The sequence below is a fragment of the Colletotrichum paranaense genome (assembly GCF_030867605.1).
Source record: "Colletotrichum paranaense strain IMI 384185 chromosome Unknown Scaffold_2.1, whole genome shotgun sequence".
Lineage (NCBI taxonomy): Eukaryota > Fungi > Ascomycota > Sordariomycetes > Glomerellales > Glomerellaceae > Colletotrichum > Colletotrichum paranaense.
This window is the reverse complement of record NW_026848960.1, coordinates 2025684-2039408: the sequence shown is the minus strand read 5'-3', so window position 1 is coordinate 2039408 and position 13725 is coordinate 2025684. Positions and strand designations below refer to the sequence as shown.

General features: G+C 53.8%; 5 protein-coding genes across 5 annotated transcripts; 4 read left to right on the top strand and 1 right to left on the bottom strand.

Moving 5' to 3' along the window:
* Positions 1-569: 569 nt before the first annotated feature.
* CPAR01_02568 (DEAD/DEAH box helicase) lies at positions 570-2565 on the bottom strand (the record flags this gene model as incomplete). Its single annotated transcript, XM_060486855.1, has 3 exons — positions 570-2294; positions 2345-2447; positions 2501-2565. 3 exons carry the CDS (start codon positions 2563-2565, stop codon positions 570-572), a joined length of 1893 nt encoding a protein of 630 aa, XP_060354183.1.
* Positions 2566-4229: 1664 nt separating this feature from the next.
* Positions 4230-5441, top strand: CPAR01_02567 (cytidylyltransferase; the record flags this gene model as incomplete). Its single annotated transcript, XM_060486854.1, has 1 exon — positions 4230-5441. The coding sequence occupies one exon, from the start codon at positions 4230-4232 to the stop codon at positions 5439-5441; it is 1212 nt and encodes a 403-aa protein (XP_060354182.1).
* Positions 5442-9930: 4489 nt separating this feature from the next.
* Positions 9931-10161, top strand: CPAR01_02566 (uncharacterized protein; the record flags this gene model as incomplete). The annotated part of the gene is made up of 1 exon (XM_060486853.1): positions 9931-10161. The coding sequence occupies one exon, from the start codon at positions 9931-9933 to the stop codon at positions 10159-10161; it is 231 nt and encodes a 76-aa protein (XP_060354181.1).
* A 1145-nt stretch (positions 10162-11306) lies between these two features.
* Positions 11307-11606, top strand: CPAR01_02565 (uncharacterized protein; the record flags this gene model as incomplete). The annotated part of the gene is made up of 1 exon (XM_060486852.1): positions 11307-11606. The coding sequence occupies one exon, from the start codon at positions 11307-11309 to the stop codon at positions 11604-11606; it is 300 nt and encodes a 99-aa protein (XP_060354180.1).
* An 892-nt stretch (positions 11607-12498) lies between these two features.
* On the top strand, positions 12499-12852 carry CPAR01_02564 (uncharacterized protein; the record flags this gene model as incomplete). The annotated part of the gene is made up of 1 exon (XM_060486851.1): positions 12499-12852. The coding sequence occupies one exon, from the start codon at positions 12499-12501 to the stop codon at positions 12850-12852; it is 354 nt and encodes a 117-aa protein (XP_060354179.1).
* Between the last annotated feature and the right edge of the window lie 873 nt (positions 12853-13725).

Here is a 13725-nt window from a genome sequence, read left to right as displayed (position 1 = left end):
AGATGTGAAGGACGTGGCCCACATTCGCTCGTCATTGTACTTTTGTATTTGAACCATACAAGCGGCGATTCTAAAGAACGGAGTGAAGATAGGTGAGAATGGAAAAAGAAAGACATGTACATGTACCTAGAACATATGGAGTTCATAACCCCGAAAAAGTAAAAGATTTCATAGCACAACCTGGTTTCGATCCAGGGACCTCTGGGTTATGAGCCCAGCGCTCTACCCCTGAGCTATTGTGCTTGTATTAGTGCTTGTTGATGACGACCTGTTCACTGTTTCTGTTCAAGAAGGGCAGATGTGGGGAGTGAGTCATTATCGTGTGAATTTTTTTTGGCCTCGTCTCCGCTGTGGAAACGTAGAACTCAAAGCCGAAAGGGTTGGCGACGAGGACGGAGACGGGATGGGGCGGACGGAAGAGAGGGTCTCGTGAGATCGCATCGTGTGAGGCCAAAAAAGCGTTCGCCGGGGGGTATCGCCTCCACTTCCTCCACCCGTTGAGCCGTGACCCGGAAATCCCCCAAACAGGAATTCAACGACATGGACAGATAGTATTACAACAGACGCTCTTAATCATCGAAGCCCTCAAACTCATCGTCCTTCCCGCCAGCCGCCGCCTTGGCTTGGTTCTTTTTCCTAATCTCCGCAATCATCTCATTCAGCTCCATCGCCTTGATCTTCTCCTCTTCCGTCATGGTCGACATCCGCTCGGCCTCCCTCTTGCGTCTCCTCTTATCGCGGCGTTCCACCCTCACATCGTCCCTCTCCGTCTGCTTGCTCCACGCCTCGTTGGTCTTGCGCTTGCGCTTCACCTCGTCCGCGGCAGCGGCCTTCTCGCCGTTCCGCTCCGCCTCCGCCGCCGCTAGTCGTGCGGCCTCCCTCGTCTTGTCCTTATACGTGAAGTTTTCCCAGTCAAAGTCCTCGTTGCCGAGCCACTTGTCTCCATCCCAATTCTTCGTCTCGGGCATGCGCGGTAAGCGGAGCAGACCCCAGGCCTTTCCGAGGTCGGCCCAGTCGAGGTCCTTGACGCGGAAGATGGAGGTCGTGAGGTGAGCGTTGTAGCTGCGCACCCAGCTCACGAAAGCCCTTTGTGCCTTGTCGTGGTAGGCGCGGTCGCTGCGGAGGACGTCGCGGAACTTTTCTGATGCCTCGTTGGCTTCGTCCTCGGTGATGGTGATCTCAGGTTTCGTCAGGGGGAAGATGGGCGTCTTGCGGACTTCGAGGAAGGGAATGTAGTCTTCCTCGTGACCGGGCTGCAGGAAGACGACTGACAGTCCCTTTCTGCCTGCTCTTCCGGCACGTCCACTCCTGTGGATGAAGACCTTTGGATCTGAAGGTGGATCAACCTGGCAGACAAAGTCTACTTGTGGAATATCGAGACCTCTCGCTGCAATATCTGTGCACAGCAATACGGATGGCGAAACCGAGTTGACAAACTTGTTGAAACTCTTCTCTCTTGCCTTGGGGGGTAGCTTTCCGTGCAGGGGTACGAGTGTGAAGCCTTCCGGCATGATGGTAGGAAGGACGTGTTGGAAGTAGTCGACGGCAGCGCAGGACGACAAGAAGACAATGCTACGCTGTGGCCGCGGGTTGAGGTTCTCGAGAATCTTGCCAAGTGCCGGGAGCTTCTGGCTTGCTGGTGTGACGAGGTAGGACATTTGCAGACTGATTGGTGTCTTCCGGTCCTCAATAATTCCTCCATCCCTTAAGCTCTTGACACGTACGGCAATCTTGACCGGGTTTCTCAGACCGACGGTGATAATCTGTGACACTGCCTCCGACACCGAGGCGCTGAACAAGCCTGTTCTCCTCTGCTTCGGCAAATATCCCAGAATCCTCTGAATATCCTGCTTGAAACCCATATCCAGCAGACGGTCCGCCTCGTCGAGAACCAGCATTTCGAAAGTGGAAGATGTGCAGTGGACATGCGGAGACGCGAGAAGCTCAACAAGTCTTCCCGGTGTCGAGACCAAGATATTGGGTGCATGTCTGACGAAGTAGCTGAGATCTTGCTGTGTGGTGGTCACTCCGCCGACGAGCAGCTGAGGAACGATGACCGGGACCGTCGTGTCGGGGCGCTTTTCGTCTTCTTTGAGGTGGGGCAGTATCTCGGCGGACGGGGGGTGGAAGCCGGCGAGGGACTGGAGAACGGCATGGATCTGGATGGCAAGTTCGCGGGTCGGGGAGACAATGATGGAGAAGACATGGCCGCGCTTCGTCGGTTCGGAGAGGCGCATGAGCTTTTGGACGATCGGGAGAAGGAAGGCGAGCGTTTTACCACTGCCGGTGACAGCCTGGGATAGTAAGTATTCCAAGCTGCTAGTATGGTCGGTTTTGTCCTTACCTCGACTACAACATCCTTGTTTCCGAGGAACTGTGGCAGACAAGCTGCTTGTACGGGCGTCATGCGCTGGAAGCCTTGGCTGGACACGAAGTCGAGGATCCATCTAGGCGAATGTTAGTTGGATGCGCGAGTAGAAGCAGTGGCACGGGATCGTACTCAGCCAAGGGAGGGGTAAGGCCTCTCCAGGCCCTAGGGTCCTTCTTCTTCTCTTCGGGCGCCATGGTTCAATTGGTCTGGGACAAATATCGAGAGGATGTCAGGCACACCGAGGATTTGCGCTGCATGCGACTTCAATGAGGCCGTCCGAGCTGGAGGGGCTCGATTTCCAGAAACTTTTTTCGTTATCGTTATCGATACGGCATCAAGTGTTGCCTTATCTTATCTTCACTCTTATCGACCGGCAGGTGGGTGGGTGTGCTCACGTGGGGCGGTGACAGCATTCGAGGCCTCCTTGGCGCCATGTCTCTGTCCGACCGCCCACGGACAAAGCCAGTGATATCATCCCGATTGACCCCTAACCGTCCTCAGCCACTCGCCTTGACATCTCGCCCAAAACTTTCAGCCCGTTTTTGCAGTTGAGCGGTCTGGAAAACAAGGAAGACGCAGAATTGCATGTCTTTTGACACTTTGTGCACGTACCGAGTACAGGCAGCCTACATAAGGCAGCTCGGCAGCGGAGAGACGGGATGAAGTGCATCCACCGGTCGAACCCACCCGGCGCGTGCAGAGAAGAGGAGCCACGCCTGAGAAGGACATGGAACCGGCGGGACGGCCGGAGATGGCTTCACATGCTTGCAGCAGTAAACGGCGTAGCGCAGCCCACTGAGGAGGAAACGAGAAAAAAAAAATCACCGCAGATTGAATCGTGCCCTTAAGAAAACCCCCTGCCAAATGGACTTGGAGTGAAGCGGTGCGCCCGACAGGCCGGCCATTCCTGGGTAGTCGCGTGCACCGGACATTTTGGAGTGGGATTCGGGGCGCTGGTCATTCGGCCCTCGGCACACTGTGCTGCGGTTTGTTCAGACTGTGGTTCACCCTGAGAGCCGTCTTTGGATGATCCTTGACTTTGGCTTGTGCTACTATTTCATGAGAACCGCAATGGTTGATTGTTTAATCTCCATGTTGAAAAAGGATGAATGAGAAACGGGAATTGCATTTCAACATCCCCAAGGGTTCCTAGAGATGTACCCAACGTACCTACCTCGATGACTACAACGAGGTAATGAGTACCTCAACCTTGAGAGGCTCTGCCTTACTAAGGTTCTTCGGTTCTACCTTGCAAAGTTCGAGTGCAAAGATAAGACGGCTTACCAAAGCAACAGTGCGGCCGGTCTCCAAACACCGTTTAGATACGTCGCTGCAAGTACTCGGTACCTTGGCCCGCGAAAAATCCTCTCTCCCAGTCCCCAGGAATCGGCAGACTCGCAGCACAACAAGACACCGACGATCCGGTCCAAACACCTCGTCCTTAAACACATGTCACGCTGCCTGCTGACCGACCGCATGTCTCCGTGGTCTTCTTCCCCCCCGTACCAACCCGGCTCAACATGCAGCGGAGTTGCTCTCTGCTGCATTCTCAAACATCACCCTGGATCCAATAGCCCAACCAGCCTCCATCCTCCAACCCCAGGCCCAGCAGCATAGCCATCAAAGGAATACCGGTAATCGCTGTTCACCGGCAGCACCCTTTGCTATCTACGACACCCACGCCCGCGCCGACTCCGCCTCCGTCTCTCCCGCCTTGGACCCCCACGACTCCCGTTTATCTAGAAGAGACAAACATCTCCACTCCTCACTCTGGCCGCTGAGACGACTCTTGTTCCCCTTTCAACGCCTCTTTACGGGAGCTGTCGTTTGTCCTGCACTCCCGCCCTTCCCTTACAACATGTCGTCCGTCCGCGCCATACCCTCCACCCCGCGGGTTATCTCCCCGAGCCCGACACCTTCAGAGATTGATGCAGCGTCACAAGATAACTACTTTGGCCCGGTGACGAGGTCTGCGGCGAAGAAGCGGCGAACAACGCCCCAGCCGCTGGAGGAACGGGCAGAAGAGGATGACTACGAGCCATCGACAATGCGCAGATCGCGCACGAGAAGTCGATCACCCATCGAGTCCCGCCGAATCACGCCCATGACCACGGTCAAGTCGCAGAGCAAGAGAGGCAAATCGCCCATCATCCCGAGCGAACCGATCACGGAAGAAGTCACCGCCAATGGCGAAGCGAACGGCAAACCCAAAGCTACGACGACCAATGGCCACCTGGCCCCTCCATCTGCTGCTCCCACGGGATGGAGCTGGCGCGACTTCAGTCGAAGCCCGAGTCCGCTGGGCTTGATACCGATTCACAGAAAGTGGCGGACCTTTGTACACAAGCACGAGGTGCCCAGAAAGATCTTGCACGTTTCGATCGGGTTCTTCACTTTGTGGCTCTACGTATCGGGTATCCAGACAAGCTCAGTCGCACCGTGGCTCTTTGCTGCGCTGATGCCCATTACGACCGCCGACTACCTCCGTCACAACTACGCCTCCTTCAACCGATTCTACGTCTCGGTCCTCGGCGCGCTGATGCGTGAGAGCGAATACGCCGGATGGAACGGAGTCATCTTCTACCTGCTTGGCGCGTGGATCTCGATGCGCTTCATGCCCAAGGACGTCGGTGTGATGGCCATCCTCCTGCTCAGCTGGTGCGATACCGCCGCCAGCACCTTTGGCCGCATGTACGGCGCTTATACCCCGCGCATCCGCCGCGGCAAGTCGCTTGCAGGCTCCACAGCCGCATTCCTTGTCGGCATCGCCTCTTCATACTTCTTCTGGGGATGGCTCGCACCGAGAACGGGACCTTTCCCCGGCGACGAGAACTATCCCTTCATGTTCACGGGAGCACTGCATCTACCCCGCACCATCGCAAGCGCCGTGGGGCTTTCGGACGCTCAGGCTACCATCACCGGACCGCTAGCGCTCGGAGTCATGGGTCTGTGGTCTGGATTTGTGGCGGCCGCCAGTGAGGTGGTGGACATTTTCGGTTGGGACGATAACTTGACGATCCCGGTCCTCAGCGGGGCTGGTATTTGGGGATTCCTCAAAATCTTTGGCTAGAAGGCGGAACTCATGGGCCGGCGGAGGAAACTAGACGGGCGGAAAAGAACTCTGACTAGCTCACCGACGGCTGCTAGTACATCAAATGGCAATCAGTATCAAGAAGAGAGAAATGGGAGAGTCGGTGGTTGGGAAAAAATGGCGCGTCTTCTGCCTCGTATAAACGGCTGGCAATGGCGTTCTACTTTGCATGATTAATCGGCGTTCATATCGTGTCCACTGGGATAAGAGGTAGGGGATGGGGGCGGGGCAAGGCATGGTATGGTATGGCAATGGCATGCGAGGACGGCCGGGACGAGGAAACATACCATCATCACGACAACGACGGGGTATCTCGTCCACCAAGTTTGTACACTTTTTTCATTTTTTGTTTGATGCGAATACAGGAACGGGAAACACCAGGTACGGAATCAAAGGAAACGTACAGAGGGGACCTGACGTCCCAAAGCCACGGGTATATAATAGTTAGCTGCTATTACAAGATAACGATAAAATCAATCAGAACTTTCCCCCTTCTTACACTTATTTTAGCCCTGCTGGCTTGGCTTTCCGTCCCCCTCCCTCATCGTCTCCGTCTCCGTTCGACCCCTCACTTTTTTCACCCATCTGACATGCATCTTTTCTCGCGCGATGATACCGAGTACAAGGACAAGGCCCCGAAGAAGGAGGTTTCTTGTCAAAAAGTATTGGGGAACCATCTGAGCGGTCAAACATCGTCACTGCCTTAGCGTCCTGGGAACGGCACAGAGAAAGGATTGACCTCCTTGTTGCGACTTGTGAGTTTGAGCTTTGCGTCTTGGCCTCCCAACTTGAAGTCGCAGAAGCAGCGAGAGAATGGTGGGTGGGTGTCTGTGTGCGTGAGATTAGCCCTATCTATGAGAGATGAGTATGATGATATGTGACTTTCTACGATCATCGTCACATCGCGCTTTCGTCACACTGCGGGCAAAATTGTCACTAGCAAAGGAGCAAATACATCATCATCATCATCATGATACCGAAACGTTCCCATGTCAGAGCTGGGGCTTGAGTGGAAACTGGGCTGACGGTCTGGCCTGTTTGACGCGGGCAGCTGCGTGGGCTGGGTGATGTCGTGCAGCTTTCGGGTCTTTCTTTCACAGGTGCTTGTTGTGCTTTTGCCTTGCCTTTGCCTTGTCATCCTCACCGAGTGGCATGTTGGGCTCAGCCATTGGCATATTTTCCGAGGTATCATGAGCACAGCATATGAGCAGCGTGGTTTTTGGAGTTCTACAAGAAGAGAAATAAATATACGAGGCGGGATTGACGGGGCCACGACACGAGAGCGAGCTTCAGGCGTGTGTGAGAGGGAGCTGCGTGAGACGTTGGGGATTGCGCGGATACAAGCGGTTTGGGAGGAAACGCACAACACATCACACACCTAAAGTTTTTGAACCGTCGGTCTGATTTTAGAATGACCTTACACAACGGTCGATCCGTGCAGGATACAGAAACCCATGCGGTACTGCGGTACTGCGGTGCCGGCGCTGCGCTGTGCTTCCCCTTCTTCTCATTCTCGCACTTATGCTACATCACCCAACCTTACTTACATACAGAAGGCGTTTACGTGGCTGTATTCTGCATCTTCAGTTTTCACACTTGTGTTGTGCACATAAGGCTTGAACCCATTTCTATGGCGGGAAATAAAAATCTTGGCTTGGGCTGAGAATGAGTGATTTGATTAGAGAATTGTGTGTCCGCGGCTGACAGGTGAGAAAAGCGTGAGAGTTGGGAGATGCAGAGGGGCCTGCGAGTGTATCTGCAGGATGGGCGATGGCTCGCGGATGGCGTCGATGGGAGGCGAGTGAGTAGTGACATGGGCACTGGGGATTGGGGAGATACGACGACAATGTAACGTCGACTGATCTCGGAAAAATCATTGGGAGCAAATCGAGGAAAGGTGTTGATTGGGAGTTGGCAGCTCGCCCTTCTTCTCTTTCAAGTCATGGACCAACGGCTCGTTATCCAGTAAGGTGGTGCCCCATCATCAAGCAGCCCTGTTTGACTGCATCTGCATCTCCGCTCCTCACGTTTCCTGGTTCATGCCATGGCATGTTACCGTGCAGCATGGGAAGGGCAGGAGGGCAAAAACAAAAGCCAGCGATGGTCTCGGATAGGTGAGATGCGGATGTGCGATGTTGCGTGTAGCTTGTCCCACCACCACACCCCTCGTGTGTCTGTCTCTTTGAGATACGCCTTTTTCCCATGTGGCCGTCACCCGACCCCCTGGAAGACATGACATATCCATACCTTACCCCATTGCTGTAAGAGGGGAGCAAGGGAACAAGGGGCACCGGCGATTGCGGTGTTGGTTCGGAGTCCCGTGTTCAACTTTTGGAGTTTACAATGTCACCCTCTTTTTCCTTTGCAATTCGGGGGTTTGAAAAGTCTCAAGAAAGTCCGAAGAAAAAGAGTCTAGAAGCGCAATGGTTCAAGAAAAGTGAAAAAAAAGAAGGTTTGGTGGGCACGTTTTCCGTGGCACAGACCGTTTTCTCGTTTCACCCGTCAGATCAGCGGTCGTCACCGCTCAGTCTCATCTCACGTAGTCTTCTCAGTGAGATTCCTCTCCTCTCAGTCTCACATCAACTTCACACTCTACGCCCCTTACTACACACAAGCGCCCAAACCCGAACGGAAGCTCGGAATCGGTGACGGACGAGGGCGGGAAATTCACCTCTCGGTGGTCAGTGCCTGCGGTTCCTCTTCCGATTCACTCAAATACCTTTTTGGTGGCGTACACCAGACGGAGGATGGAGGGGGTTCGAGCCTCATAACCGAAGCATTGGCTCCCTTACACTTTCGTCCCCCCATGCAAACCCCAAAGCCCCCGTGTCCATCACCAGATGAGATCTCGACCTATGGGCGATACCTCACCTTTCCTGACCCTGGCTGGGACTGGGGTAGGTAGACTACCTAGCCTGGCCTGGATGGCTCATACATCATTGCCTTAACCTTTGCGACTACCGCCCCAATGTGACTATTGGCGCCATGACTGTCATTCAAAGTCCCTACTGCAACACTAGCCGGCTAGTCGAGTTCGAGAATGGTCGTCGTCGAGGACGTGCCGGCTTCTCAAAGTCTCTAGGTATTTTGGCGAGCAAACTGTCTAAGGTGTGCCTGTCTGGATGGGACTCATGGGAGTGCCGTTGGAGTGCGTGCCTGCGTACAGATAGAGAGACACAAGCCATTCATTGCCCCTCCCCCTCCTTTCACCCCCATTGACACATTCCGCACCAAGAAAAATCCTGGACCTCCCTTCGTCCCTCAGACCAGAAAATTTTCTGCTCGCGCGCCAGTATGCTACGATTTCCTTTCCATTTTTCTTTTTTCTTCTGCCATGCGGTAAGTTCAAACGTCAGATGGCTCCCGGGGTAATCCCCGGCAAAAGGGGGCATCTCTCTCATGCAAGCCCGTATCCCCCTCCATTCACAAACCACCGCTCGGGGTATTCCAGAACGCCGTTCGTCATCCGGGGGACACCTTGCGTGGGGCATCTCGGGTCCTTGCCGGTGTCGAGGAGGGACGAAGAGGCAGCCCGGCGAACCGTGGGTTGTGAAGATGGGGAGGGGGAGGGGAACAGTTGGTCATGCCATGGATCACGGCAACCCGTTTGCGTTGAGCGGGTTCATGGACCGGAACTGAATTGATCACTCAGTGAGCAGTGGCCTTTGTCTGTCTGTCACGCCCGCATCAAACCCCCGCGCGCCGTACGGCATTGCATGTCTTCAGAGTTCAACCTGACGATCCAACTCACACGGGAGGCGAGTGAGAACCGAATTCACATCGAGGGGGTCAGATACTTGATACTCGGACACCAATGGGTTTGAAAACAGGTATCCTGTGTATCATGTAGCCAGGTAAACAGGAATGCCTTGTTGGCTGCCTTGCCATGCTCATCATCATCGTTGCATTTGAGGTTCCACCCCCGGTACATGGAACCCAGTTTGCCGACTCCTAAGAAATACCCGAAGAGAAAATCAGACAAAAACCATCAATGTTGGAGGGGACCTATCCGTAAACCCCCCCCATCTAAATTTACGGCGTATCGTAGCACACGGCGCACGGAATTTGCAGATCCACACGGGCAGCAGAAAAAAGAAGATGAAGAGATGCCCACAGCAGCAAGACGCATGCTCAGGCAATGGGGTGACGCGAAGCCAATGCGCCGCTAGATCAGATCGGAAAAGGGCGCGCCGTCATTTAATTGCACTCTTTTCCCTTCTGCAACTCTTGACATTAGGCAGACAGAAGTGCAGGTAGGCTTTCGTACGCCGTTGGGTTTGATGATGATGAAGCGTCTCTTTCGATTGGGCTGTTTTGGGGTCTCTTTGGGTACCTTTGCGTATAAGGTCGACTTTGGGCTGCCTCTCACTCACTCTCACTTCTCGGTGCTAGTCCAGATACTCTCTCGGCTCACTCGACTCTTTGGGTGCAAATTGGAACCAACTTTGTCAACCGTTACCGGCTGACGATGACGACGGAAAACTTGGGAGGGGGAGGGGGAAAGGCCACTCACTTACACCGCCGCTCTTGGAACTGCGGGTGTAAGATCTGCCCAGGTTGCCCGCGTTCTTACACTTCCCAACGCAACGCGCAAGCAACGCAAGCAAAGCACAACATACATTCTTCTCAAAAGAAGATGCCTTGTATTCTCGAGAAACGCAATTTCGTTTCCAGAGATCACATGCGATGCACCTTGTAGAGAAAGCTCCGCCTTTGCGCATACATACATGCCTCACATACATGCTGCTGCTGCTGCTGCTGCTCCTGCGTATGATGGGGGCCTCTCGTAGATGCACTCACACCCCCACCCTCGAGGAGGCCTGAGGAGAGGAAAACACGCAAAGAAACAAAGCCAGATAGATGGGAGAAGGGAAGAGGGAATCCTCGCATCGGTGTTGAAAGTTCGGCGGGGGCGAATTCGCACTTGAGTCGGCGCCGCTTTTCAACATCATTCATCGCCAATGGAACATTGTGAAAACATGTCGATTTAAGCCGACCAGTTACTGCCCCTCACACCCCCCGTCAAAACGTCTCTAGACTCTGCATCTTTGAGTGCATCTTGGACGGAGCCAGGCGTGCCAGGGTCATAGGGTGGGATTACAGGGGTTGATGATGAGCCCTGCCGGAGCCCTGGAGAGGTATCCAGTTCAGGTAGATTCTGGAAGTCGTCCGTCCTTTTGCACCAATCGAAATTCTGAAAAATGGCAATGATTCGAGTCAATCAGAAGCGGGAAAAGTAGACGGTGTGGGAGAGATTGGGAGGGGAAGACTCGGGAGAGGGCAGCAAAAGGACTCTGAGAAACCCAATGGGAGCGACGAGAAGTCCCGACCAATGATAAAAAGCCGGAATGAACTAAGTTGAAGTCGAAAAGGGGAAAAGGTACTTGCAGGGGAGGGGATGAGGTACAACAAAATAAAATAAATAAAAATAACAATTAAAATGGAATAAACCAAAAAAATATTATATCCTGGGGGGCACCCATCTTGACAACGCATCACCACATAAAATGCCCGAATCTACTGCACTTCTGCCTGACCTGACGCCAGGGTTAAATCACAGAACGAATACCTTCCATTACTCTCCAGTCGCATTCGCACATTGGAAAACGGCAACATGACCGTTTCAAGAGACTATAGTACCTACAGATACTTCTTTGCCTGAGAAACGATCAGCATTTGGGGGGCACTTCTTTATCCCGCAGTCCACACCCGTCCCCGGTTCTATCAAGAAGGTGGCTCCCACAGTCCAACGAGGCGACGACACGAGCTGCGTGGGAGTGGACAATCCCACGCTGCTTTTGATTCAAAGTCGTCGAGAAATTGCTTGGCCTGCATGCTCGGTACATGTATCGCATTGTCCATACGTTGTATTGTACCGCTGTGCCTGAGCATTGCATCGTGGTGTTGTTAAGACGTCTCAACATCAGGACGATATACCTCGGGTTGAGAGATACCTCGAGGAACGCCAGGTTCGTTCGCAATTGCGAACGAACAGCAAACGGAAGAGGAGAAGTGTCCCCTCTTCCTGCCCCTCGGCCGGTCTTTGCCCCGTTACATTCCCATTCCATTCTGGTCTCGTCTCCCAATCTTTTGCTGGCCTGCTCTCTACATCCCGCCCTGCCCTGCCCTATCCAAACTTCTTAGCTCTTGATATTCACCCTAACCTGTCCTATCCCCTTTCATCCCAGCCCATCCTCACCCTCGTTAGCCCGGCACACTCGTTGGATCAGAGTTTCGATCAACGGCGGGCCCTGTCTCGTTTCCCCATAGACCCGGCTTTCCCTAATCGTCCTGACGTCTGCCCATCGTTCAACTTGCCCCAAGTTGCCTTCGTCTCCATCTCTGGCGCGTATCCGTTTTACCGCCCTCCTCTTCCTCCTTCTCTTTTCCCCCTCGACACCGCTTCCGTCACGAATCAGAACCATACTGTAGCCCCTCTCCGGACGGTTGAAAGGCCGGTCCGGCTTGCGTCTGACTGGGTCGGTATAACACATACGACCCGCATGGCCCTCCGTCATACGTCCTTTTTTGTTTTACCTCCCATCTACGGCCACGGCGTGTGTCCTGTCCGCCAGAAGGAGACGTCGTCGTTGGATTCCCGGGGGGAGGGGTGTGTGACTGCCTGCCCATAACCAACGTCCCGTTTGCCTTCCGGACTCTTCTACGTAGGTACACTTCTAGATTCTACACACACCTCTTACACCCACACCTTCTTTCCCACGCCTCGGCCCCTTTTGGAGCTAAAGCACCTTCTATCCTTCTTGACACCGCACGGGCGTGGACGGAAGGGAGGGGGGAGCCACCCCAAGCAACCACAAACCACACAGCCCAAGGTTGATGAAGGAACCCTCCACGCCATGGACGTGGACTGAAGACGTCCGTCCCTGCCCACAGAGCCCCATGCCCCTGGCTTGCAGGTTGCAGCCATTCCATCCTTGCCTGTAGTCGGTAAAAATGAGTAAGGTAGTGCGGAAATACTTTCGAGGTTGTACCTCCCATGTCATCAGGTGGGTGGTTCGGCAATGTCTGGAACTGCATGTCTCTTGGTTCGCCGTTTTACACGACATGCATCGTTTTTTCTCTCTGCTGCCTTTGCTTGAACCCACATACCTACATTCTTCTCCGTGTGTCTTGTCTTGTCTCGTCTTTTTTGGCCCTCCCATCCTGCTCTTTTGCCAACCTGCGCCGGCCAAGTCCGTGCCCCCTTGAGTTTATCGGACTGTTCTCTCCTTTCGTTTCTCCGCAAGTATCGACCCTGGCTACCATAGTATTTGGCATCTTTCGTCTGGATATTCCACAGACTCTCAGAGATATTAGATCCTTTACCCGTTCCGGTCTGCCCACCCCCATCCACCCCATCGTGGACTATCTCCACCAATCCCACTTGTGATAGTCGCCTCCCTCGGCATATGCAGACACCTCTTGCTCCCTTGCTCCCTCTCTCAGTCCTCATCTTTGCCTCTGATACTTGCCGCGTTTTTCCCCATCATTTTTTACTTTCCTCTTGAGAAATAGGAAACGCGGCATGCAGACGTAGTAGCAATCTGCTTTTCCTGCTTCTCCTTGGTTGGCCAATGGCTCTGTCCATCACCCTCCCACCACCGTCCGGCTGCCACCCCTTCCAATGCCCACACCCTCAACGTCCAAACGCCTCATCGTCGTTGGATATTTCTCTCTTCTTTTTTCACTTTTGTCTCCTCTCTTTCTCCACGGCCCATATATCCACATCAACAAGCGTTGCGGGTGAAGACAGGGTTTAGTCTATGCCACTTCCCTGTCGCTAACGCACAGGCTAGACCAGGCCCAGGCAGGTCGACCGGCTGCCGCTCATCATGGTCCTTGTCAATGTCAATGTCCATGTCCATGGTGGACGTTGTTGTCTGCGACCCTTTTGGCCGCTCTCTCTCTTTCTCTGATCATCCCATCACATCATGCCCTTGGACCATTCCGTCTGTTCCCCCTTCCGCGGAAGGAGACCCGGTTAATGATGAAGCCACGGCTTGTCATCGGACGAATCGAGGCTTGATGTCTTATCCCCCTTCCAAACAGACGAAGAATATGGAGTCCGAGGAGGGTTTCGGAAAAGTATAAAAGGGCACAACTTGAGCGGCTTGATTTTATTCACTTCTTCTTCCTTTCTCATCATCAGATTCCTGGACTATCTTGAAGCTTCCATATAGCTTTCTCCAAGTTCTCTTCTTTGCCCAACAAGCAACTTCCTTGCACACTTGACTCTGTCTCACAGAGTGCCGCCATCCCCAGT